Source organism: Pogoniulus pusillus, chromosome Z (assembly GCF_015220805.1).
Source record: "Pogoniulus pusillus isolate bPogPus1 chromosome Z, bPogPus1.pri, whole genome shotgun sequence".
Classification (NCBI taxonomy): domain Eukaryota; kingdom Metazoa; phylum Chordata; class Aves; order Piciformes; family Lybiidae; genus Pogoniulus; species Pogoniulus pusillus.
Window position 1 is genome coordinate 37,471,452 of NC_087309.1, and position 27,200 is coordinate 37,498,651.

General features: G+C 44.8%; 1 protein-coding gene across 1 annotated transcript in view; it reads left to right on the forward strand.

The window, feature by feature from the left end:
• ADGRV1 (adhesion G protein-coupled receptor V1) overlaps positions 1 to 27,200 on the forward strand; it is a 450,458-nt gene that overhangs the window by 337,280 nt on the left and 85,978 nt on the right. Inside the window, 1 exon segment of the mRNA XM_064176319.1 lies at positions 18,208 to 18,365. Within this exon segment, the coding sequence (XP_064032389.1) occupies positions 18,208 to 18,365 (158 nt within the window).

Here is a 27,200-nt window from a genome sequence, read left to right on the forward strand (position 1 = left end):
GAATCAAAGGAGGTCATTCTCTCTGTGTTGTGCTCTGGGCAGAAGTATTTGATTAGAGAAGTCTCAGAATGTACGTGTGTGTGACTTGTTTCACAGCTGTACTGGACTCTTCGGGCCAGTATTCATGGTTCATCTGAGATTTGCTGGCTTTGACCCATAGCAGATGTTGTTCAGTGTACCAAAAAAACCCAAACAAACCCAAAACCAACAACAAAAAAACCCAAGTCAACAAACAAAATAACCCCCACAAAACAAGCAAACAAGCAAACACCCCGTTTCCTTTTGAGGAAAAGTGATTAACCAGAAGTAAAAGCAACATTATGATGTAATCTGTGAGCTGCACTCAAAGAGAAAGCACTCAGTTTTTAATCACCCTCCCCCCAACATAATTCCATAGCTATACAGTACCTTTCTTAATCAATTATTTTGCTCAAATTATAGGATGAGATTGTTTATATTTCCCCCTCCCCCTGATTCCAGTTCTTGCACCCTGCCTCTTAGGTAAGCAGGACAAATTGAACCAGCAACCTTTTGCATTTTGACATTGAGATTTCTGTAGTTACTACCATGGATAAAGACCACGTCTAAATGTAGGATGACCTGGAAACAGCTGGTGGAACATTGTGTCTATGGGGTTGTGAAGAATTTGCGCAACATAGTGAGAGTAATATTCCTTGCAAAGGGGTATGAAAGTGTAAAATACACTTGTAGCTCCAACCAGACAGGTATTGTGGGGGAAGAGGCTGAATATTTTTGCAGGGACTGTTCCACGTCTTTGATGGATGCCTCATCTTCAGGGAGCTGCACTGTTCTCAGGATGCTCAGCTGCAAGAAGCAGCTTATCTCACAGCCTGTTTCTTCAGCCTGCCAATACTGACTTACAAAGCAGAGCCTTGTAAAACCCTGTTAATAAACAGCTGCTGGAGCCAGTAACACTCAGCTTTAAAAAGTGAACAGTTTGTAATCCTGGAGCTAACAGACATGAAAGTGATGCCAGCCATGGGCCCTTCTGGAGGTGGCCCAGTGCTGTGGGTCCAGTGCTGAATGTATTCCCCAGGGGTTGGTAGTGCGACCAGTCTTGTTCAACATCTTTGTTAATGATGAAGTAATGGAGTGCACTCTCAGCAAGTTTGCTGATGATAGAAAACTGCAAGGAGTGGCTTACACACCAGAAGGTTTTGATGCTGTTTGACAAGATCTGGATAGCCTGGAGAGCTGGGTGGAGAGGATTCCTATGAAGTTCCACAAGGGCAAGTGTAGGGTCCTGTGCCTAGTGGGGAATAACCCCTTGCCCCAATACAAGTGAGGGGCAGACCTGCTAGAAAGCAGCTCTGCAGCCAAGGACCTGGGAATCCTAGCAAAGAGAAGCTGACCATGAGCCAGCAATATGTTTCTGTGGCAAATGGTCTCCTTGGGTGCATTGAGATGAGTGTGGCCAGCAGCTTGAGAAAGGTTCTTCTTGACCTCTGCTCTGATCTAGTGAGACCACATCTAAAGTCCCATGTCCAGTTCTGAGCTACTCAGTTCAAAAGAGGCAAAGATCTACTGGAGAGCTTCCAGCAAATGCTATGAAGAGTATTGAGGGGATTGGAGCACCTCTGTGAGAAGGAAAGGCTGTTTAGCCTGGAGAAGACTGAGAGGGGATCTTTTGATGCTGATCAATAGCTAAGGATCAGAGGTAAAGAGGATGAGGTCAGACTGTTTTCAGTGGTGCCCAGAGTCAGGACAAGGGGTGACAGGCACAAACTGGAGTTTTTATCTGAACATAACAATTGTTGTATTGGGTTTTTTTCTTGCCACTGAGGGCTGTAGAGCCCTGGAGCAGGTTGCCTAGAGAGGCTCTGGATTTTCCTGTTCCAGAAAGACTACAAACCCACCTGGACATTGTGATCCTGGGCATCCTGCTATGGGTGCCCCTGCTTTAGCAGGGGGTGTTGGGCTTTATAGTCTCCAGAGGTCTCTTCCAACTCCTGCCTTGACTATGATTCTGTAGTTCTGTGGCTCTTTGACTCAACTCCTTGGCCAGTGCCCACAGCATTTGCTTAGAAGCAGTATCCAGAGCTGAAATTTTGCTGGGCAGCCTTGCAGGCGTCTAGGCACATCTCAACTGTTTCACCATCTGGGAAGGAAATGCAGATTTAGGGCTTTTGATAAGGGGCACAGGTGTCCAGACTTGCCTCTGTGCAGGCTCATAAATTCAGGTTTTTCAGGTTGCTTGTGAGTAAAGAAACTGGTACTTCCTCCCGAGCAGCAGCTCTGCGAGTTTCCGCTCTGCCCTGTGTCCTGCACATGCTGTACTGAGGACTCTGTCTGTTTGCAAAGCAGGGTGAAAAAAAATAACCCACCCTGAAAACCCCAAACAAACAAAACTCTGAGCGTTGCAAAAGCCTCGCTAACATTCAGAACTGGAGGTTCTCTGCCTGGGTGGTTTGGAGTTGAGAACAGAAACAAGTTATTTTGAAAAAGCACCCTCTTGCTAATGTCAGGAAGGGTTGCCTGTGGTTTGCTTATCAGCAAGAACATTTATTTGTGAATGTTCTTCGCTTATCAGTAACAGCACTGACAGGAGGTTATGGCAGAAGTTAAGCAAACACTACCTTTAAGTTCAAAAAAATAAAAAGAGAAATCTTAACGAATGCAGATGCATTTTCTACATTTCTAATTTATTTTACCTGGCATTTCCTTAACTTCCCTAAATGTCTTAATTACTGGTTGAAAACTTGCTTCTTTTTAGCAAATTTGCTTTCAAAATTAGAAAGGAATAAAAAAAGGATTTTTCTCAGAACTAGAAGCAACAGGATCTGTCCTTTGAATGTATTCAGATACAGATCCAAAGGGAAGTATAATATTTACAATTGTTTTGCCATCTTACGTTTCAGAGATGCTTTACATATAACAGAATATTCATGGGGATTATATTTTGCTGCATAAAATGCAGCTCCAGCATAATGATAGTTGTAAAATCTTCTAAAATTATCATACACCCTTTAATTTAAGTGCAGTTGGTATTTAGGACCAAATGACTTCTATTTAGGTTCCAATTCTCACAGCTTCCTATATTGTTTTGTGGTTTTTTTTTTTTCATTGAAATAAAAAACAGACAAAATATTTCTAGTAAGAGTATACATACATACATATATATATGTATGTATGTATTTATGCAAATATCACTTCAAAATCTTACACTGTCTGGTTAGAAGTTTTTGGTGTCTATTGATAACATTTCCAAGATATTTTCTGGTAAAAGCAGAATCTGAGCTGTTTTATGACACAGCACTGCAAGCCCGCTTAAGAAAGTCATAGAATCCCAGGTTGGAAGTACCTCAATGATCATCCAGTCCAACCTTTCTTGGCAAAAGCATGGTCCAGGCTCAGCAGCTTGTCCAGATGAATCTTAAAGGTAATGTTGAGGACTCCACTACTCCCTAGTGGACTCTCTCTGCCCTAATGAGACCACACTTGGAATACTCTCTCCAAATTTGGGTTCCCAACTTCAAGAGAAACAGGAACCTGCTGGAGAGAGTCCGTCAGACAGCCATGAGGATGACTGGGGGATCTGGGGGAGAGAGACTGAGAAACCTGGGGCTGTTTAGTCTGGAGAAGAGAAGACTAAGAGGAGATCTGATCAGTGTGTATAAATATCCCAGGGGTAGGTGTCAAGTGAATGGGGCCAGGCTCTTTTTGGTGGTGCGCAGTAATAAGACAAGGAACAGTGGATACAAATTGGACCATAGAAGGTTTCACTTCAACATGATGAAAAACTTCTTTACAGTGAGGGTGGAGGGTGACAGAGCACTGAACTGGCTGCCCAGGGGGGTTATGGAGTCTCCTTCTTTGGAGAGTTTCAAAACTTGCCTGGATGCATTCCTGTGCAGAATATATTCTTTGACTCTGTGATTCCTCTGAGAAGGTTCCAGTATCTGAAGTGGCCTACAGGAGGGCTGGAGAAGAACTATTTTTGGGGTCTTGTAAGGACAGGACTGGGGTAATGGGTTTAAACTGAAGAGGGGAGATTTAAACTAGATGTTAGGAAGAAGTTCTTTACAGTGAGGGTGGTGAAACACTGGAATGGGTTGCCCAGGGAGGCTGTGGATGCTCCCTCCCTGAAGGTGTTCAAGGCCAGGTTGGATGAGGTTGAGCAACCTTTTCTAGAGAGAGGTGTCCCTGCCTATGATGGGGGTTTGGAACCAAATGATATTTGAGTTCCCTTCCAACATATATTATTCTCTGATTCTATGATTAATAAATGCCTGAATGTTTTTGAGGAAAAAAATCATTATATCCAGTCGGAATCTCCCTGGGAGCAACAGCCTCAAGTTGCATGACAGGAAGTTTAGGCTGGACATGAGGAATAATTTCCTCCCCCAAAGGGTTGTGAAACCATTTGACCAGGCTGTCCAAGACAGAGGATGTCTCCATCCCTTGAGGGGTTTAAAACCTGCATAGAAGTGATGCTGAGGGCCATGATTTAGTGGTGACCTGAGGTAATAGTTGAACTCAATGATCTTAAGGGTGTCTTCCAATCAAAACAATTATGTTATTCTATGAATACCCCTCATCCTTCCGTGGGAATCCTAGTGAAAAGGAAGTGAGTTTAAAATTTTGTACTCTCCATGTAATTTGGGTCACGTGGGTTAAGCAGTTTGTTTGCAAGTCATTAGAGGAAAAACAAAACAAAACAAAACACCCCCCCCCCAAAAAAAAAAACAGTGGCAGGGATTTTCCAAAGAATGCAGGAGAGCAGGTGGGCAACCACATCCTGCCAAAGTGGTGTCAGTAGGATGTGAGCTGTGTCATGCCTTTATGTAAGCTTCAGCAGCACCCTCTGACTCAGTTACAGACCAGTGCTGCTTTCACTTCACCATGAGGCTGGTTACGGGAGATACCCAGTGGAAATATAAATGAAACAGCTCTCTCATGGATATTTTGAGCTACTCTATTGTTGCAGAGTAGACAATAAAAAAGAAATCAAGTCTATTGCCTGAGAGGAATCTCCTGCTAAAAGGAACCCTTACATATTGGACAGTCGTAAAAATATGAATCCATGCCACAATTCAGTTGGTCTGTGCTGCCTGAACAGCCTTTCTGGCCTGCCAAGTGTAATTTAGAATGCCCTGAGGCAGCTGTAACTTTTGCTGACCAGTGTGAAATTGCTCTTGCTTGCTCAGTCCTGTAGAAAAATCATCCTAGTTGGAGGAAAGGTCTTTGCTCAGTGTGCTCATACAAAGGTTTCTGAAGCACTGAATCATGAAAGGGAGTATAATGTGCCTTCCTGAGTCATGATATCACCATGCTTGCCTTCCAGTGTTCGATTCACCCAAGCCATGTCAGTACTTCTCAACTTGCCATGGGCTCAGATTTGTTGTGACCAATGAGCTGTTAGAAATGCAGAGTGCATCTGGCCATTGATGCTCAGCTTCAGTATACCTGCCATGGCCTTGAGTCTTATCCTTTTTCAAGGCACTTTGAGTCTTAGCCTTTTGCCATGACCTTGTGTAGTGATGCTGGAAGCCAGATGTTTTTGACATCAGATCATGCTTTTCATGAGGAATGCGTGGCATTTAGAAATAATTAACACTATTATCATTAGAAGATTGGTGAGGGACTTTTTACGGTGTCAGGTAGTGATAGGATGAGAGGGAAATGGCTCTAAGCAGGAGGAGGAAAAATTTAAGTTAGACATTAGAAAAAAGTTCTTCACCATGAGGGTGGTGATGTACTGGAGCAAGTTGCCCAGGGAGGTGTGGAAGCCCCATCGCTGGATGTTTTAAGGCCAGGCCAAATGTGGTTCTGGGAAGCCTGATGTGTGTGGTGTCCCCGCCCATGGCAGTGGGGTTGGAAGTAGATGATCCTTGGGGTCCCTTCCAACCCTGACAATTGTGCGATTCTGTGTAAAAGGAAACATACTGCCGTGCCACTTTTCAGGACCAAGCTGAAATACCATAAAAGGGTCTCCTTCCTTCAACTGTCGGGAATCTGCCATCACCAGAACCAGCAATTTCACTAGGCCTCCTAGAACTGAGGAGGTTCTTGCTTGTCACTCTGGGAGATGGTTTAAATTATATGTCTCAAACATTCATGCCAAATAAAAGAGTTCAAGGACTCATACCTGACCCAAAGGTTAAGTGACACAGAATGATTCTCATTCCCATTGTTCGACCCCTCCCTTTCCCACAGCCAAAACTACACCATACTTAGTTCTGTAACTCCTCTGTTCTCTGCAAAAAGCCTTCATAAATTGTACTTCTTTATGTGTGTTTTATTAATTTGTTTGTATTTGTAACAAAACGAGAATAGGATTAGTATCAGCTGGGGAAGCATTTTATAACATGAAAATCAGAGTGTGTGTGGCGTGCCCTTGAAGGTGACTGCTGGGCATTTTTGAACAGCTGTATTTGAGTCTAGCTGAGATGGAATTAAATTTTCCCCATAGCATCCTTTATAGCTCTGTGCTGGGTATTGGTGTATGGAAAGGTGTTGATAATACAGCAGTTACAACACAAATCTGCAACTGAGCAGTGCTCCAGGGTATCAAGATTGTCTCTTCAACACTCCTCCCTCACCAGCAGGCTGGTGGTGGGCAGGATGCTGGGAGGGAATACAGACTAGGAGAGATGACCCCAACTGACCAAAAGGATGTTCCATATCATCTGCTTAGTATTAACGGTTAAGAGAAAGGAGGAGGAGGGGAAGCATTTGTTACTACAACTGTCTTCTGAAGCAAGTGCTGCATGTACTGAGATCTTACTCCTTAGGAAGTTGCTGAACATTGCCTGCTGATGGGACATAGAGAATTAATCTTTAGTTTTCCTTTGTGTGTTCCTTTTCCATACATGACCTTTGCTTTTGCTCTATTAAACTTCGTTTATCTTGACCCACTTGGGTTTTTTTTTTCCATTTTATTTTCTACATCACAAGACCCCCACACCAAATCATGCTCGGGAGAAGAATGAAAGAGCAAGTTGGTGAGTACCTGACATCCACTCAAGATCAAGCCTCTACAGAGTCCTAAGGCCTAGAACAGTGTTGGAGTGGAGTTGATAGACTGTAGACAATGGAAGGAGTCAAATCTGATACAGTTTCATCAATGATGACTTTTTTGACTCATTCAAGAGAGTGCTTTGAAAATACCTATCTAGAGCAATACAAAACAGAGTTAGGCATTTTGGATGCTAAGAGCATCCACACTTGATCATAGACTCCTAAGTCTTCAATAACCACTGTGGATCTTAGTAAATCACTATTAGATTAAGCATGGCTTTTGTAACTAGGTCCTTGTTTTATCTTTTCATTTACCCCAGCAGACACTTTTATGCCAACACTGGGCTGACTTTTGGTTGGGAAATGTTGCCTCAAGCTATATTTACATATCAGAACATCCAAAGAGACAGATCGTCTAAGCACTGTCCTGGCAACTGCAATCCTCAACTGTACAATGGTAACCAGTTATACTTTTTGAGCCGGCAGTAGTACTCTATACACCAAAGCAAAAACCCAACCCAGCCCAAAACCAAACCAAAAAACCAAAACCAAACAAAATGCAAACAAACCAACCCCCAAACAAAAAAAACCAACCAAACCCAAACCCTACTATTTCACGAGTGAGTTTTATTTCCATGATGCAAATTGAAAAGTGTAAACTCCCTAGCCTGTGTTTAATATATAGTAAGTATACATGGTCAACACATTACTCAGGATTGTTGTGTCAAGATTGTCATCTTATTGCTTAGAGCACACCTGAAACCAGTGGTTGTTTTCTGAAGGCTTAGGGAAAAAAGGTAATGCTTGGGATACTTCCATGTCTACTATACTGCAATGTGCTTTGCCCTTTGCAATGTTTTACTAACTTTTTTTTTTTTTTTGGGTGTGTTTTACACATATGAAGATTATTTAACCTGTAGCAGGATGTAAGATATATGAGCAGGAAATGTAAAGATTTTGGTAAACGTTACTTTGGATACTGGATAAAGTAAACTGTGTTTTAAGGCACTGTCTATAAATGTGAGTTGCATCCTTGGGCACAGGAAGGATTATTTTCCTTATGTCATGTGGATTGTGCAGTATTTAAGTTGGTTGTGGATAAAAATGAGCTTGCTTGTCATCAGAGGCATTGGAAGGGAGCATCCTAATGAAATACCAAGTCGTATTTAAATAAAACACATGCCAGACATGTTCTTTGGATGTGTGCAGGTATTCTGTGCATGGTTTGTAGTTACTGAGGATGAAGGGAAGGAAAGGGTAAGGAAGAAATGAAAAGAGAATGGAAAGACAACGCGAGTCAAAGAAAGAAAAGGAATAGAGGCAAGAATTAAATTTGCCTGTTTGGTGTTTAACAAGTTTTCATCAGAACAGAAAGCTTTATCTGCATCACAGAATCACATTAAAAGGCCCTCAGGATCACCAAGTCCAACCAATATCCCTAGTCTACAAGGATATTGCCCTAAACCACATCTCCAGGCACCACGTCCAGACGAACTATAAACACATCTAGGGTTGGTGACTCAGCCACCTCCCTGGGCAGCACATTCTAATGCCTGACCACACTTGCTATGAAGTTTTTTAATAATGTCCAGTCTAAACCTACCCAGTCACACCTTGAGACCATTCCCTCTTGTTCTGTCACTAATTACCTATGAGAAGAGACCAGCATCAACCTCTCCATGTCCTTTTACGTAGCTGTGGACAGCCATGAGGTCTCCCCTCAGCCTCCTCTTTTTCAAACTAAACAGCCTCAGCTCACAGAATCACATAATGTCAGGGGCTTGAGGGGACCTCAAAAGATAATCCAGTCCAACCCCCCTGCCAGAGCAGGATCACCACATCACACAGAAACCCATCAAGGCAAGTTTTTAATATCTCCAGAGAGGAAGATTCCACAACTCCACTGGAAAGCTTCTTACAGTGTTCTATCACCCTCACAGTGAAAAATTTCCTTCTCATGTTTACATGAAACTCCTTATGCCTCAACTTCACCCACTGCCCCTTGTCCTGTCATTGGGCATCACTGAGCAGAGCCTGGCTCCTTCCTCTTGGCACTCACTCTTTACATAGTTATAAACATGAAACACCTCTCAGTCTCCTGTTCTCCAGGCTAAAGGGCCCCAACTCCCTCCGTCTCTCCTCATAAGAGACATGTTCCATTCCCTTAATCATTTTCATGGCTCTGCACTGGACTCTCTCAAGCAATTCTCTGTCCTTGAGCTTGGGGGCCCAGAACTGGACAGAGTACTCCAGATGCAGCCTCACCAGGGCAGAGTAGAGGGACAGGAGAACCTTTCTTGACGTACTAGCCACACTCCTTTTAACACACCCCAGAATGGCATTGGCCCTGCTGGCTGCAAGAATGCATTGCTGGCTCATGGTCAACCTCCCATCAACTAGGACTTGCAGATCATTTTCTCCTTCGCTGTCTTCCAACAGGTCAGTCCCCAACCTGTACCAATACCTGGAGTTGTTTTTTGCCAGGGGAAAGACTCTACACTTGCCCTTGTTGAATTTCATTCAATTTACCCCTCATCACTTTTTGCCTACTTGTAAGTCATGGAGTCATCATAGTATCGTAGGTTCCTAGCTACAGTTTGACAAGAGATATCCCTTCTTTTCAGAAAAAAATAGGGAAAAAACAAAACTGAAACCACTGTCCCCCAAAAAACCCCAAACTAACCAACCAAAAATTAAAACTGCAAATAAAAAAATAAACCAAACAAAACATTTTTTTCGGGGGAGATGTGTTTGGACTAGAGCAGAACAGTTACCACGCATGTGCTGCAGCAGATTCTGCCAGTTATACATCCAAGGAGGATGTTTACCTCTCGGGAACAGCATAATGTGTCAACTCATGCTCTGCTTAATGTGATCTTGGGAGTCTTTCCCAACCTTTATTATTCTATGCAAGGCCTTTGACACAGTCTCCCACAACATCCTGCTTGCCAAGTTGGGGAGATATGGATTTGACGGGTGGACTATTCAATGGATAAGGAATTGGCTGGATAGTCACATCCAGAGGTCAGTGCTCAATGGCTTGAAGTCCAGAAGGACAGCAGTGACAATGGTGTCCCTCAGGGGGGTCCATACTGGGACATGTGCTGTTAATTGTTTTTGTCAATGATACAGACAGTGAGATCAAGTGCACCATCATCAGGTTTGCTGATGGCACCAAGCTGAGTAGTGCTGTCAGTACACCAGACTAATGGGATGGCATCCAGAGGGACATGGGCAAGTTGGAGAGCTGGGCCCCCGTGAACCTCATGAGGTTCTGCACCTGGGCCGGAACAATCCTCACTATCAGTACATGCTAGGGGATGAAGTGATAGAAAGCAGCCCTGTGGAAAAGGACTTGGGGCTGCTGATGAAGGAGAAGCTGGACATGAGCAGACAGTGTGAACTTGCAGCCCTGAAGGTCAATGGCGTCCTGGGCTGCATCAAAAGATGTATTGACAGCAGATCCAGAGAAGTGATCCTGCCACTTTAAGTGATTCTGCCACTTCACTGTGCTCTGGTGAGACCTCACCTGGAGTACTGTGTCCAGGTCTGGAGCCCTCAGTATAGGAAGGACGTAGGCCTGATGAAGCAGATCCAGAGGAGGGCTGCAAAAATGATCAGGGAGTTTGAGCACTTCTGCTGTGAGCACAGGCTGAGGACCTTTGGGTTATTCAGCCTCAAGAACAGAAGGCTCTGGGGAGACCTAACAGCATCCTGAAGGAAGCTACAAGAAGGATGGAGAGAGACTGTTTACAAAGGCCTGTGGTGATAGGACAAGGGGCAATGGCTTAAAACTAGAGAAGAGCAGATTTAGATTGGATGTTAGGAACGGTGTCCAGTTCTGGGCCCCTCAATTCAAGAGAGATGTTGAGGTGCTGGAAGGTGTCCAGAGAAGGGCAACAAAGCTGGTGAGGGGCCTGGAACACAAAGCCTATGAGGAGAGGCTGAGGGAGCTGGGGGTGTTTAGCCTGGAGAAGAGGAGACTAAGGGGTGCCCTCATTGCTGTCTACAACTACCTGAGGGGAGGTTGTAGCCAGGTGGGTGGTGGCCTCTTCTCCCAGGCAACCAGCAACAGAATGAGGGGACACAGTCTCAAGTTGTGGCGGGGGAAAGTATAGGCTGGAGGAAGTTTTTCACAGAGAGAGTGATTTGCCATGGGAATGTGCTGCCCAGGGAGGTGGTGGAGTCACTGTCCCTGGAGGTGTTCAAGAAAAGACTGGATGAGGCACTCAGTGCCATGGTCTAGTTGACTGGCTAGAGGGATAGGTTGGCCTGGATGATCTTGGAGGTCTCTTCCAACCTGTTTGATTCTATGATTCTGTGATTCTAATATGAGGGTAGTGGAACACTGGAATAGGTTGCCTAGGGAAGTGGTTGAGGCCCCATCCCTGGAGATACTCAAAGTGAGGCTTGACATGCCTCTGGGCAGCCTGATCTAGTGGAGAATGTCCTGCTGACTGCAGAAGGCATTAGACTAGATGACCTTTGGGGATCCCTTCCAACCCAGACCATTCTCTGATTCTATGATTCTATGACTCAGTGACTGATATCTTTTAAGTTTCTGACCTTTGGAGCAATGGTAGTACAAATGTGGTCACCTGGGCCATTCAATTCAAGAGAGATGTTGAGATGCTCGAGTGTGTCCAGAGAAGGGTGACAAAGCTGGTGAGGGGCCTGGAACACAAACCTTATAAGAAGAGGCAGAGGGAGCTGGGGTTGTTTGGCCTGGAGAAGAGGAGGCTCAGGGGAGACCTCATTGCTGTCTACAACTACCTGAAGGGAAGCTGTATCCAGGTGGGGTTGGTCTCTTCTGCCAGGCAACCAGCAACAGAACAAGGGGACACAGTCTCAAGTTGTGCCAGGGTAGGTATAGGCTGGATGTTAGGAAGAAGTTCTTCACAGAGAGAGTGATTTCCCATTGGAATGGGCTGCCCAGGGAGGTGGTGGAGGCACCGTCCCTGGAGGTGTTCAAGAAAAGCCTGGATGAGGCACTTAGTGCCATGGTCTGGTTGACTGGCTAGGGCTGGGTGATAGGTTGGACTGGATGATCTCGGAGGTCTCTTCCAACCTGCTTGATTCTATGATTCTATAATGGTGTTGTATGTTCCAAGACATATTCAAAACAAACTGTCCAATGACTAAGTAGATTCTCAGGCAAATTTTTTAGAATTCTTAGATGAAACTTCCCAAGGAATCTAGACTTTAATGTATCATTCAAATATTGTTCAGCATGTTCCTCAGTTACCAGTGGACTGGAAAACATTACAATTTCCTTATATAATACAAGCCTGGCATAAAGGAGTTTCCATTCAAGTTTACCACAGCTCAAAGCTGGGAAAGAAGCAAATTGAATGTTGGTTACAATTCATAATGCTATTGACATCTGAGTTCTGTTCTGGAAAAGTAGTATGGTATTCAGTGGGGACATGTGGAAAAAATTGTGTCATGCCAGCAACAATTAGCTCTGCAGAAATAGGATGGGGAATAACTGCCTGTTTACCCATTCTTTATGAGAGATCTCTTGTGTATTGTGGATGATAAACTGAGTGCTAGTCAACAATTTTGTGCTACAGTACAAAAGGCAAACATGATACTGGCCCATATATAAAGCAAGTTACCCTTGAGGACACATGAAGTCCTCCTGTAATCATGAACTGAGATGAAGTCACAGAATCACAGAATCAGTGTTAGGGATTGGAAATTATTTCAAAAGATCATCCAGTCCCATCTCTCTCCCAGAGCAGGATCACCTAGCATACATCACACAGGAATACATCCAGCTGGGTTTTGGATGTCTTCAGAGAAGTAGACTCCACACCCTCTCTGGGCAGCCTGCTCATAGTGAAAATGTTTTTCTTTATGTTCACATGGAACCTCCTCTGCTCCGATGTGCACCTGTTGCCCCTTTTCCTATCATTGGACATCACTGAGCAGAGCCTGGCATTGTCCTTCCAAAACTTGCTCTTCACATCTTTATAAATATCAATGAGATCACCACTCAGACTCCTCTTCTCCAAGCTAAAGAGACCCAACCTTCCCTTTAAAGGGAGATTTTCCATTCCTTTAATCACAGAATCACATAATACATCTGGTCAGAAGAGACCTCAAAGATCATCCAGTCCAACCCTTAACACAGCACCAAAAGGTCCACACTAAACCATGTCCCTAAGTGCCAGGTCCACAGACTGCTTAAGTACTTCCAGGGATGGTGACTCCACCACTGCCGTGGGCAGACCATTCCAATGTCTGAGAAGCCTCCCTGTGAAGAAGTATTTCCTAATACCCAACCTGAGCCTGCCCTGGTGGAGCTTGGAACCATTTCCTCTAGTTCTGTTGCTTGCCATCAAGGAGAAGAGTCTGCCTGTTCCTTTCTCCAACTTCCCTTCAGGTAGATGTAGAGAGCAAAAAGGTCTCCCCTCAGCCTCCTTTTCTCCAGACTGAACACCCCGAGCTCCCTGAGCTCACTCCTTGTGGCTGAGGTGCTCCACATCCTTCACCAGCCTCATTGTTCTTCTCTCCAGCACCTCAATGTCCTTGCTCTAGTGAGGCGTCAAGAACTTGACACAGCACTCAAGGTGTGGCCTCCCCAGTGCTGAGCACGGGAGGATGATCACCTCCCTATTCCTGATAGCCATGGTGTTTCTAATCCAAGCCAGGATGCCATTGGCTTTCTTGGCCACCTGGGCACACTGTCCCTTCCAGCCTAAGCCATTCTATGGCTCTGTTTCTGTAGACTCTATAGGTCTAAACCCATGTGCCTTCTACACTAGAAGCAGAGTTTTCTGTGATGTTAATGTGGCTCTAATTTCCTCAAGAACTAGTGGCTATCATCTTAAATGCTGCCCATTTTAAGCTTAGCATGGCCTCTCTGCTTGGCTTTCTTCATATCAGTTCATAAAAATGTTAAGGGTTTTTTCAGCAGGAAGCAACACATACAAAATTGTCCACATTTTTCTTTACCTGTCAGGGGAGTAGAAAGCAAAACACAGCACAAACATTAGTCTTGTTGCTGAATGTGTTTGTGGAAAATGAATACTCTTACAGTAAGAAAAAAGGAAAAAGGGGGGAAAAAAGAATAATAAGAATAGAAATACATAATCTTTTCAGGTTGAGAGTTTGTTATGTTATGGCTTTAACACAGTTATCTGCTCTGAGGATATGCCCACCACTGACTCAGTCTCAAACAGTTCCTAAAACAAGCATTTTCCTGCATAGAATTATAATGAGCATTTTTTTGTTTTCATTTTTAACTGTTCTGCTCTGTGTAGTGATACACTGCATTGATTCTAACATGGCCATGAAGATGGCCATGAAGATGACCATGTGCATAAAATGTCAGCAAACTTGAATCATGTGTGAGTTGTCCATGAAATGTTGGTGTCTAGCTTGGTGGAAAGGGAAATAAAATACTACAGCATTATTTGGGTGCTTACAGCTTTGGGTTTGTACTTCACTGCCAAAAGGTGCAGGGAGTTTTGATATAAGGAAAAGTGGTGTTCCAAAACAAGCAGAAAGTTGGAAGGAACCAGTGGGAGCAACATAAGCTCCTGTAGGAATTATTGCTGCAGTCGTAGGGTCACACAGGAGCAACTTGTCAGCTGAAATTGCAGATGAATAGCAGAGAACTGAGTTTTTTGGTGATTTCAACATGTAATGTAAGAGATTAGACCTTCTTAGAGCCTTGTGTTTAACAACTATGTAAAAATTAAACTGTCAGAGCTTCCACGTATTAGAAGCATACAAAGTTTCCCCAAAGGGTTGATTATCAAACTGTTAGCCAATCCAAAAACCCATCAGAAGCAGACAATAAATACTGTCATCTAGTACGAGTTCACAATACAAAGACATTTTAGGTTTTGCTATGCTGCTTAGATACAGATTATAAACAAATTGCTGCAGATAATTAGTCAGATTAACAGCTTTTGAGCAAGTCATTATTTGGAAAAAAAGAAAGTTTGCTATGTCTGGCCTGCTCTGCACTTAATAGAGAATTGTTGAGGATATTGTAAGAAGAAATAATGATTTCCAACTAAAAGTCTTTCTTCCACAATGAAGCCAAGATCTGGAACAGAGCAAGCTGCTTTTTAAGAAAGCCCAGAATCTGTGAACATCTAGGAGTGTATGTGGATCATAATTCAACTTGTTGATTTTCTTTGTTTGCATCATTTCATCTACTTTGTGAAGGCTTTGCTGAGTAAGCATGAGTGACTGATTCAAACTTTGCCTTTTGTTAGGTTATTTTAGGGACAGAGATTTCATTCTCCTGATGGACGTGATGAAATGCAAATACAAGTGCAAATCCACATGCCTGACCTTTGCTTTTTACTTTCCTCATGCAATGTGTGCAAGATGAACAAACTCAGATGATGCCACATTTCCCTGTTCTCTGCACCAGGCTGCCTTTGCACCAGCTGTGCCTACAGCAGGGGAGAAGCTCAAGAGTTGTCAAGCTTTATGCTCAGGTTTAGACAATAATGAAATTTGAGAAGTTGGACCACATCCTGAGGTTCAACAAAGCCAAGAGCAAGGACCTGTACCTGAGTTAGGGCAATCCGTGGTATCAGTCCAGACTGGGGGATGAAGGGACGGAAAGCAGCCCTGCACAGGACTTTGAGATGCTTGTTGTGAATCTCAGCATGAGCTACCAGTGTGCACTCACAGCTCAGAAGCAACCATGTCATGGGCTGTATGAGAAAAGGTGTAAGTAGAAGGTTCTGCCCCTGTACTCCACTGTACTGAGACCCCACCTGCAGTTATGAGGCCAGTTCTGGAGTCCTCAACACAGCAGAAATATGGACCTGTTGCAGCAGGGCCAGAGGAGAACACAGCAGTGATATAAGGACTGAAAGCTCTCTGCTGTGAGACCAGGCTGAAAGAGTTTGGGTTATTCAGCCTGGATAAGAGAAGGCTCCAGGGAGGCCTTCTAGTGGCCTCTCAATACTTAAAGAATGTGATGGTTTGAAACTATAAGAGGGAGATTCAGACTAGCTCCCCAGAGGCTGAGGGAGCTGGGATTGTTTAGCCTGGAGAAGAGGAGGCTGTACAAAGCCCAACAAAGGACCACCAAGGGGGCTGAGGGATTGGAGTACTTCTCTTGTCAGGACAGACTGAGAGACCTGGGAGTCTTCAGCCTGGTGAGGGTGCAAAGAGGACAGATCAAGGCTCCCTTCAGTGGTGCCCAGTGACAGGGCCAGAGGCAACGAGCAGCAAGTGAATCACAAGAGGCTCCCTCTTGAACACCAGGAAACACTTTTTCACTGTGATGGTGACTAGGCAGCGGCCCATATTGTAGAATCTCCATCTTTGGAGAAATTGAAAAACCATACATAGCCATGAGCAAGCACAGAATTGAAGCATGTTTGGGGCTGGGAGTGAGCTGTGGACATCACACAGTCCACCCCTGTTGCTAAAGCAGGGTTACACAGAGCAGGCTGCACAGTATCACAGTGTCCAGGCAGGTTTTTGTCTCTCCAGAGAAGAAAACTCCACAGTTTCTTTGTGAACACAACCACTGTTCCAGTCCTGTGTCATCCTCAGCGTAAAGAAGTTTTTCCTTAAGCTTCTGTGTTGTCCAAGTTTGTGACCCAGAGCAGTGGCATGTGTTGTGGAGTTCCCATCAGTGCTATGTGTCCATGCTTGAGCAGGGGGGTTTGGGAAAGATGACTTCCAGTGGTGCCTTTCCCATTCAACCATGCTGTGCTTCTGTACAGCAAACAATTTCAACAAAAATTTCCTATGTTCCCTGTTGCTTGCTTACTTGCTCAGTGATGTTACAGAATCCTAGAATTATAGAATGGTTTGGGTTGGAAAGGACTTTAAAGATCATCTAATTCCAGCCCTCTGCCATGGACAGGAGGGACACTTCCCACTAGACCAGGTTGCTCAAGGTCCTATCTGACCTGGCCTTGAATACTTCTAGGGAGCGGGCATCCACAGCCTCCATGGGCAGACTGATTCAGTGTCTCACCACCCTCACTGTAAAGAATTTCTCCCTAATACTCAGCTGTCTGGTGATTTCTCTACTTGATGTCTTCCTGAGCCTGTACCGTATGGATAGAGTTGAAGATACATAGGTTCTGCTGGAAATTATATTTGGGTTTGCTGACTGTGGTCTGGAAGAGCTGAGATAAGATGTTGCCTTGACTTTCTGGACAGAGTACACGTGTCCACCCAAGCAGAACCAGAAGGTACACCAGGTGTATCAGTGAAACGTGCATCTAGGCTCTTCTCAGATGTGTGTTACACCAGCATTGACTCCAAGCTGTTGTAGCAGGGCTGACCTGACAAACAGAAGGGCTGGGTAAGTTACACCCTCTTAATAGGGACAGCAGTGACCACATGCTCTCTAGACATCCTGACTCCTGAGCTGTCCCTTGGGCTGCTCCGTCGTGCGTCATCTCTAGAGTAGGTCAGGGACTGTAAGGCACATGCTGATCTCCAGGGAGCTGACAGAAAACCCTGATCTCTCATACCAGCAATGACTCTCTCCAGCTATCATCTCCATATCACTCAAGTCATTCTCTTGCAAGCATAATTTGACTTTTTTTCAGGAATAACTCCTGTTCCTGTCACATCTTTTAAAATAATTATAACTTTAATAAATGAGAAGGGTGAGGAGAGGCAGGAGAGTTTATTTTGTTGTTGTTTTTATTTCTTTGTTTTTTTTTTGTTTTTTTTAAGGAAAAATGGAAGTGAGCATTTGGCTTCAATGTGCAAATGATGTGTAATTTCCAGCAACTCGAGGAGGAATAGTTTCCTTGCCTTTAAGACATGTTAATTTATTTTTTTTAAAAAATATGTGTTTCTCAAAATTTAATTTGTGGTTTGGGGAGCTAAGTATAGAAAATTACATAATGCCTTTTCAGACTTTGCTGACTAAGAGTGATCACAATAAATGCTTATAGCAGGCATGGAGTTTGTTGAAATATGAATTGTTCCATTGCAACAGTTCAAAGCTCTCCAACATCAGCTGGGCTTCAGTGTAACATGCAGGCTTTTAAAGTGTAAAAGTCGTATTCCTTAAGATAAGATGAGGAGATGAGAATCAACAGAACCCAGTGCATCCTAACAAGGATACTCTGGGAGTAGAGCTAAAGTGTTTGTGGACTTTAAGCATACTCTTCTTCAAAAATATTTTGAGTTGTCACTCATGACGGTTTTGGGTTGCTTTTATGTTTATTAACATGTTTTTTTTCTTTCCTTTTGTTTTTTTTTTCCCCCCATCAGGTGCTTCATCCCAAATGCCTATGCTGCTCTTTTCACTGCAGCTCTGGTGCCATTAATGTGCTTGGTGGTAGTTTTTGTGGTGTTCATCCATGCCTACCAGGTGACCCCACAGTGGAAAGCCTATGATGATATTTTCAGAGGAAGAACAAATGCTGCAGGTATGATTTGTTGTCTGTCTCAACACAAACATGTTGGACTTTCAGAACAGTACTGACTGTTCTTACCAGTTCAGGAAACCCGACTAGAAACTGCAGTTCAGTAGACGCCCACGCACTTGTGAAAGATTAAGCATGCCAATGGGCCCTTTGAAGTCTGTGAGAGTACTTAAATGATTAAAGTTAGGAGGATAAAAATGTGTTAAACCTGGAACAAGAAATTAGGATCACTTGTTATTGTCTAGTGAAGAGAACAGAGTTAGAATACAACACCACCCTGGTTGGAGCACGGTGTCCCTATGCCTGGTTTTCATAGAATCATAGAATGGTTTGGTTTGGGAGGGATTTTGAAAGGTCATGACATCTGGGGACATCAGCAACTAGAGCAGATTGCTCAGAGCCCTGTTTGGCCTGGAATGGTTCTCAGGGATGGACTGTGAGCCTGACCTCAGTGCCAGGCAAGGTCATGGAACAGGTCATCTTGGGTGCCATCACAAAGCACCTACAGGATGGCCAAGGGATCAGGCTCAGCCAGCATGGGTTTAGGAAGCCTGACCTCAGTGCCAGGCAAGGTCATGGAACAGGTCATCTTGGGTGCCATCACAAAGCACCTACAGGATGGCCAAGGGATCAGGCTCAGCCAGCATGGGTTTAGGAAGGGCAGGTCCTGTCTCACCAACCTGATCTCCTTTTATGATCAGGTTACCTGCCTGGTGAATGTGGGGCAGGCTGTGGATGTAGTCTACTTGGACTTGAGCAAAGCCTTTGACACTGTCTGCCACAAGAAGCTCCTGGCCAAGCTGGCAGCTCATGGCTTGGACAGATTCACTCTGTGCTGGATCAAGAACTAGCTGGATGGCAGAGCTCAGAGAGTGGTGGTGAATGGTGCCACATCCAGTTGGCAGCCAGTCACAAGTGGTGTTCCCCAAGGATCAGTGCTGGGCCCAGTCCTGTTCAATATCTTTATTGATGATCTGGACAAGGGCATTGAGTCCAGCATCAGTAAGTTTGCAGATGACACCAAGCTGGGAGCAGATGTTGATCTGTTGGCAGGTAGGAGAGCCCTGCAGAGGGACCTGGACAGGCTGGATGGGTGGGCAGAGGCCAATGGGATGAGATTTAACAAGGCCAAGTGCAGGATTCTGCACTTTGGCCACAACAACCCCAAACAGCACTACAGGCTGGGGACAGAGTGGCTGGAAAGCAGCCAGGAAGAAAGGGACCTGGGAGTACAGATAGTAGGCTGAAGATGAGCCACCAGTGTGCCCAGGTGGCCAAGAGAGCCAATGGCAACCTGGCCTGCATCAGGAACAGTGTGGCCAGTAGGACAAGGGAGATTATTCTTCCCCTGTACTCAGCACTGGTCAGGCCACACCTTGAGTCCTGTGTCCAGTTCTGGGCCCCTCAATTCAAGAGAGATGTTGAGGTGCTGGAGCATGTCCAGAGAAGGGCAACAAAGCTGGTGAGGGGCCCGGAACACAAACCCTCTGAGGAGAGGCTGAGGGAGCTGGGGGTGTTTAGCCTGGAGAAGAGGAGGCTCAGGGGTGATCTTATTACTGTCTACAACTACCTGGAGGGGCATTGTAGCCACGTGAGGGGTGGCCTCTTCTCCCAGGTAACCAGCAATAGAACAAGGGGACACAGTCTCAAGTTATGCCGGGGTAGGTCTAGGCTTGATGTTAGGAGGAAGTTCTTCACAGAGAGAGTGATTGGCATTGGAATGGGCTGCCCAGGGAGGTAGTGGAGGCACCGTCCCTGGAGGTCTTCAAGAAAAGCCTCAGTGCCATGGTCTAATTGACTGGATAGGGCTGGGTGCTAGGTTGGACTGGATGATCTTGGAGGTCTCTTCCAACCTGGTTGATTCTATCTGACACCTCACTGGGCAGCCTGGGCCAGTGCTTCAACACTGTGTTCATGAAACATTTCTTCCTTCTATTTAGCATGAATCTCCCTCTTCTAGTCAAAACCATCACTGCTTGTCCTGCCACAACAGACCTTGCTAAAAAGTCTGTTCCCAGGTTTCTCACTGGTTCCTTAAAGTACCAAAAGGCCACAAGAATGCTTCCTTGAAGCTTGCCTTGCTCTAACCCGAACTCTCTCAGCCTAGCCCCTCAGCAGAGGGCTTTAAGCCCTCCCATCCTTGCTGCAGCCTCCTCTAGCCATGCTCCAACAGTTCCAAGTCTTTGCTCTGCTGAGGACTCCAGAGCTGGCCCCAGCACTGCAGGTGAGGGTCTCATCATCTTGGAGCAGAGGGGCAGAGAATCCTCTCCCTCCACTTGCTGCCCATGTTGCTTGGGATCAGCAAAGGACATGGCTGGGTCTAGGCTGCAGGTGCACGTTGTTTACTGAAGTCCAGCTTTTCACCCACTGGTACCCCTTCATCCTCCAGCCTGATAATGTCCTGAGCCAGGGCAAGGTGCAGGTCCTTGCCTTTGGGCTTTTTGAATCTCAGGAGGTTCACACAGCCCAACTTCTCCATCTTGCCCAAGTCTCTCTGGATGGCATCTTGGTTCTTGGGTGTCTCAGCTGCCCCACTCAGTGTGGTGTCATCTACAAGCCTGCTGAAGGTACTCTTGATCCCACTACCTACTACTAATGAAGATATTAAAGAACACTGGCTCCAGTGCAGACCCCTGAGGGACAGCACTTGTCATCAGTCTCCATCTGGCTATTGAGTCATTGACCAGTAGTCTCTGTGTATGACCATCCAACCAGTTCCTTGTCTGCCGAGCAGTACACCCACCAAATCTGTACCTCTCCCCCAGAGACAAGGATGTTGTGAGGACCTGAGTCAAAGGCTTGACAGAAGTCCTGGTAGGTGACATCCATAGCTCTTCCACTGTCCACTGATCTTAGTCACTCCATTGTAGAAGGCTACTAAATTGATTTTGGCTGGGGATACCAAACAGCCCTGTCCTGTGGAGGGCTGGGGTTGCTTGGCAGCAGTGACTGCTTGCCTGAAGGGCAGCAAAGAGATAGGAACCCACACTGTGCTCCTCTGCTTGGCCTCAGTTGCTGGGCACAGCTTCTGGCCATTGTATTTTCAGAGAGAATTTGGTGCCTACACAGCCTTGCACAGAGGCTGTGCATTACAGTCTTTGGAGTTAAGCACCCCAGTTTTGAAATTTCCTAGTGATGCTCACAAGTGAAACGTGCCTGAAAGAACAGATCTGTCCTGTGCAAAACAGGAAGTATTGGTCGGTCTGCTCTGTCAGAACAGCTTCAAATACAATAATGTTCCCAAAATAAAGTTGCAGCAGTTTAGACCAGTACCATAATAATAGGACACTCTGTGGGAAGCTTGAAATATTTGTTTTCATGGTGGGTTTTTTGGTTTTGTTTTTTTTTTTTTTGGGGGGGTGGGGTGAAGAAAATCAGTTTTATAAACAAGTGCAGATACACAGCTTTTAATAAAGTCTGCTTTCTCCCTAGCTGCATAAAGCCAGTTAGATGTCATAAACATGTGAAAGATTCTTCAGTCGTTTTTCCCAATTCATTAAATAAATGTCATCTGAACTTAAAAGGGACATTGGATTATTAAAAAATTCCATTGAGCAGTCCAGTGCTTGTAACTGTTCTGATTTATAAGGAGCAGCTGTCTTGTTCAAATGCTCGGATTTGCAGTGATCATTGTATTATGAAATGTGGGGCTGTGGTTTATTTTTTTAACAGTTGGGTTATAGAAATAGGGCTCCTCTTATAAGAAAATCTAAAGAAATATTAAATATTTATACTTAAATTTAATAATTTTTAATTTAAATATTTATTATCTGGACATTTCTTCAAATATTAATTGCCTTTTTAATGACAAAAGGTCAGTTTGGCTAAGAGCTGTGTGAATTCGGATAAGGTCTGATAAACATAGCTTGTGGGTATGATACTGAAGACCTTGGCTGCACTTTAATCTTATTTCTAATATAAAAGGCAGTGCTCGGAGCAATCACAATGATGGCTTCTTATATAGTCTTGAATAAGACCATTTATTTATTTATAGTAGCTTTTTTATAGTATCCCTAAGGATGGAGAGTCTATATTCATATGTTGAAAGTAAAGGTCTGTCTCAGAGCAGTTAAACAAAAGGAAAACAAGACTGAATATTGAAAAAAAATACTATAAATAAATCAGCATTCAAAATGGCAGATAGTATTAATAGAGGCTGTATCTACATGACATAAATACAGTAAATAATGATGCTGAACAGAACCTTTGTTTCATCATAGAATCATAAAATCATAGAATCAGCCAGGTTGGAGGAGACCTCCAAGATCATCCAGTCCAACCTAGCACCCAGCCCTATCCAGTTAACTAGACCATGGCACTAAGTGCCTCATCCAGGCTTTTCTTGAAGACCTCCAGGGATGGTGACTCCACCACTTCCCTGGGCAGCCCATTCCAATGCCAATCACTCTCTCTGGCAACAACTTCCTCCTAACATCCAGCCTGTACCTCTCCTGGCACAACTTGAGACTCTGCCCCCTTGTTTGGTTGCTGGTTGCTGATTTAGGATTCAAAGTGGTTTCTTTTTCCAGTGGAATCTAGAAAATGTTACAGAGAATCCTGAGGGCTCACACCAAAAGCAGGGGGGGAAGGATCAGGAAGGAAGGTGCTCAGAAAAGTGTCAACATTATTTTTTAAAACCAGGTTGTAACTTCTACCACTGATTGCACCTGCAAAGCAAACTGGAGTTGTGCTACCACAGGGCTTTTGCAAGCAGAAGTGAAAGTACTTTATGCAGTGCGGGTGTGAGCAAGTTGGAGACAGGCTGTTAGAAGAAAGGAGCTGTCTGCTGAGGTTTATGGTGCTTGGGGTTGTGTAAGAGCTCTATGTGTAGCTGTGCTTCTGCTGCAAGCATCCACAAAGAAAGGCTGGTGGCTTCTGCAGTGTGTGAGGTTGTCTAAAACTGCGTAACATGGTGCCAACTCTTAAATCTAGGCCTCTGCCTTTCTTATTTAATATTTATCTTCTTACGTATGGGATGTTGGTAGTATATTTATTTTTAATTTTTTATGTGTATGTTATGCTTCTAAAGACATTCAAAGACAGTTTGCAGTGGTAAGACCTACTAGCACTTAATTTTTCTTCCCCAAAATCACAGAATACATCTGGTCAGAAGAGACCTCAAAGATCATCCAGTCCAACCCTTAACACAGCACCAAAAGGTCCACACTAAACCATGTCCCTAAGTGCCAGGTCCACAGACTATTTAAGTACTTCCAGGGATGGTGACTCCACCACTGCCCTGGGCAGACCATTCCAATGTCTGAGAAGCCTCCCTGTGAAGAAGTATTTCCTAATATCCAACCTGAGCCTGCCCTGGTGGAGCTTGGAACCATTTCCTCTAGTTCTGTTGCTTGCCATGAAGAAGAAGAGTCTGCCTGTTCCTTTCTCCAACTTCCCTTCAGGTAGTTGTAGAGAGCAAAAAGGTCTCCCCTCAGCCTCCTTTTCTCCAGACTGAACACCCCGAGCTCCCTGAGCTCACTCCTTGTGGCTGAGGTGCTCCACATCCTTCACCAGCTTCATTGCCCTTCTCCAAACCTGCTCCAGAACCTCAATGTCCATTCTGTAGTTAGTGGCCCAGAACTGCATACAACATTGGAGGTGTGGCCTCCCCAGCCTCCTCCTGAGCACAGGAGGATGATCACCTCCACAGTGTCTCCAATTGAATCTGGGATGCTATTGGCTTTCTTGGCCACCTGGACTTTCTGCTGACTCCTGTTCAGTCAACTGCCAACCAGTAACCTTAGGTACCTATCCAAGTTGCAGCTTTCCAACCACACATCCCTCAGTCTGGAGCTCACCATGGGGTTATTATGACCCAGGTGCAGGACCTGGTACTTGGCCTTGTTGAACTCACAGAATTAGCCTTGGCTGATGGGTCTCACCTGTGCTAATTTCACTGTAAACCCTCCCTACTCTCTAGCAGATCAACACAGCCAGACAACTTGGTGTCATCTGCAAACTCACTGAGGGTGCACTCAATCTCCTCATCTAGATCATTGACAAAGATATTAAAGATAACAGGGATCAGACCTGAACCTCATGAGACACCATGAATGACTGAGTGCCAGACAGATATAGCTCTCTTCACCACCACCCTTTGGGCTTGGCCATCCGGACAGTTTTTTATCCAGTGCAGAGTGCACTTAGACGAGTCTTGTGCCATAACTCCATGAAAGAGAATGCTGTGGTAGACAGTGTCAGAGGCCTTTCATTTTACTGTACAACCCACTCTTTGCAGAAGTTCACTCCACTGACTCCATGTTCTTGTAGACTCAGTGGCATCTGCCTTTGCTTTAGTGCTGTTACTGCAGCCACCTCAGAGGATGCTGTGGGCAAAACATTTTACATTTCAGAGTTGTCAGAGATGCGTTATAGGCTCCCCAGGGAGATGGCTGAATCACCATCCCTGGAGGTGTTTCAAAGATGCAGGGATGTGGTGCTGAAGGATGTGGTTTAGTAACAGACCTGGTAGGTTTTGAGTATGAAACTCGGTTGGACTCAATGATCCCTAAAGGTCTTTTCCAACCAAAACAATTATGTGATCCTATGATATCTTGCTTATGAAGCAGAAAAGGTGTCCTGAACCACACTCACACTGACTTCTGGCTTCAGTGCATCCTAGAGGACCCTATGGAGTAGGAAGGTCTTCTGGCATCATCACCTCCTTTGAGTTGCGCAGGCACCCATTGTTTTGCTGTTTGGAAATGAATATGCCAGGGTTTCTGTCTTTGATCCAAACCCAGAGGAAAGATGGAGCTACCAGGCAACAATTGTCTATGTTTAGTGTCTTATTTCAGCTTTCCTTTGGCTGCCATCCCTACATTGATTTACTCTTTTTTTTTTTTTTTCAGTCACCCACAACAATGAGTTCCTACAGCAAAAAAATTAACTTTTGTAGTTTCCAGCCAGAAGCTCAGTACCCAGAATGGCCCACTTTGAATAGCACAGAAAGTAATGGAAATGAAAACAACCAACCAGCTAAAGAAAAAATAAAACAAAGCTGTAGTTTGGAGAACTGTACACTCCCCATTGCTTACCCTTTCTAGAAAGGGAACCAAATTCTAGGTGAATGACACTTTAAACAGTTCTGGAAAATCAAGTGTAAACATAGAAACATGTAAACATAGAAAAAGATACTTAAAAAAACACACTTTTGCCAGTAATTGTAGACACCTGTTCATTTAAATTCCTGAGAGCAAAGAGCATTGCAGAAAGGAAAATGTGGCATGTACAGACAAGTAATTATCATTTGTACGTACATATTCATACAAACACCTATTTGCATGTTAATATTTGAACTACTACAGCCTTTTTGTCTTTCTGGGAGTCATTCAGCTAGAAGATAGCTAAAATTACAGTGTGATGCTAATGACCCCATGGGGATTCTGCAATAATTCATGCAAAACATTACTGAATGTTGTCAGTAAGAATAAAATAGTGGTCACTGGCTTGCATAGTGCCATAAACCAGAAAATATGCAGATTTTAAAGACAGAAAAAATTGTTATCTGGCTTCTAAGTGTACATTCCTTTGGTCATTTCATAGATTGCAGCAAATGTGGCATGGATGGTGGCACTGAGTGCTCCCTTAGCAAGTTTGCTGAAGACACCAAACTGTGTGGTGCAGCAAACACACTGGAGGGCAGGGATGTCATCCAGAGGGACCTTGGCAGGCTGAAGAGGTGGGCACAAGCCAACCTCATGATGTTCAGTAAGAACAAGTGCAAGGTCCTGCATCTGGGTCAAGGCAATCCCCAGCACAATTGTGGGCTGGGCAGTGAGTGGCTGGAGGGCAGCCCTGAGGAGAGGGACTTGGGGGTGATGGTGGACGAGAAGCTCAACATGAGCCATCAGTGTGCACTTGCAGCCCAGAAAGCCAACCAGAGCCTGGGCTGCATCAGGAGAAGTGTGGCCAGCAGGTCAAGGGAGGTGATTCTCTCCCTCTACTCTGGTGAGACCACCTGGAGTACTGCATCCGATTCTGCAGCCCCTGTTGCAAGAAGGATGTGGACATGCTGGAGTGTGTCCAGAGAAGGGCCATGGGGATGATCAGAGGGCTGGAGCAGCTCTGCTATGAGGACAGAGTGAAAGAGTTGGGGCTGTTCAGTCTGAAGAAGAGGAGGCTCTGAGTTGACCTTATTGTGGCCTTTCAGTATCTGAAGAGGGCCTACAAAAAAGCTGGGGAGAGACTTTTCAGGATATCAGGGAGTGACAAGACTAGGGGGGATGGAGTAAAGCTGTTCTCCAACAGAGAAGGGCTGGTAGGAGATGTGACAGTGGGAGGCTGCCTGGGGTGTAGTGATCATGAGATAGTGGAGTTTTCAATATTCAGGGAGATAGGGAGGCAGTACAACAAAACCCACAACTTGGACTTCCAGAGGGCAATAAGAAACTTATTTCCAAAGTCCCCTGGGCAGCAGTCCTTGAGAACAAAGGGGTCCAGGATGGTTGGACCTACTTTAAACAGGAGCTCTTGAAGGCACAGGAGCTGGCAGTTCCCATGTGCCAAAAGATGAGCCAGCAGGGAAGGCGACCAGCCTGGATGAGCAAACAGCTCCTGAAGGAACTGGGGGAGAAAAAGAGGGTGTGTCACCTCTGGAAGGAGGGGAAGGCTTCTCCTGACGTGTTTAAGGATGTAGCCAGACTATGCAGGAGAAAAATTAGAGAGGCTGAGGCCCAGCTAGAACTTAGGCTGCCACATCTGTGAAGGATAACAAAAAGCACTTTTATAAAATTATCAATGCTAAAAGGAAGGGCAAGAAGAGCCTCCACTGCTTACTGGACCAGGAAGGGAACATTATAACTGATGATGAAGAAAAGGCTGAGGTCCTGAATGCCT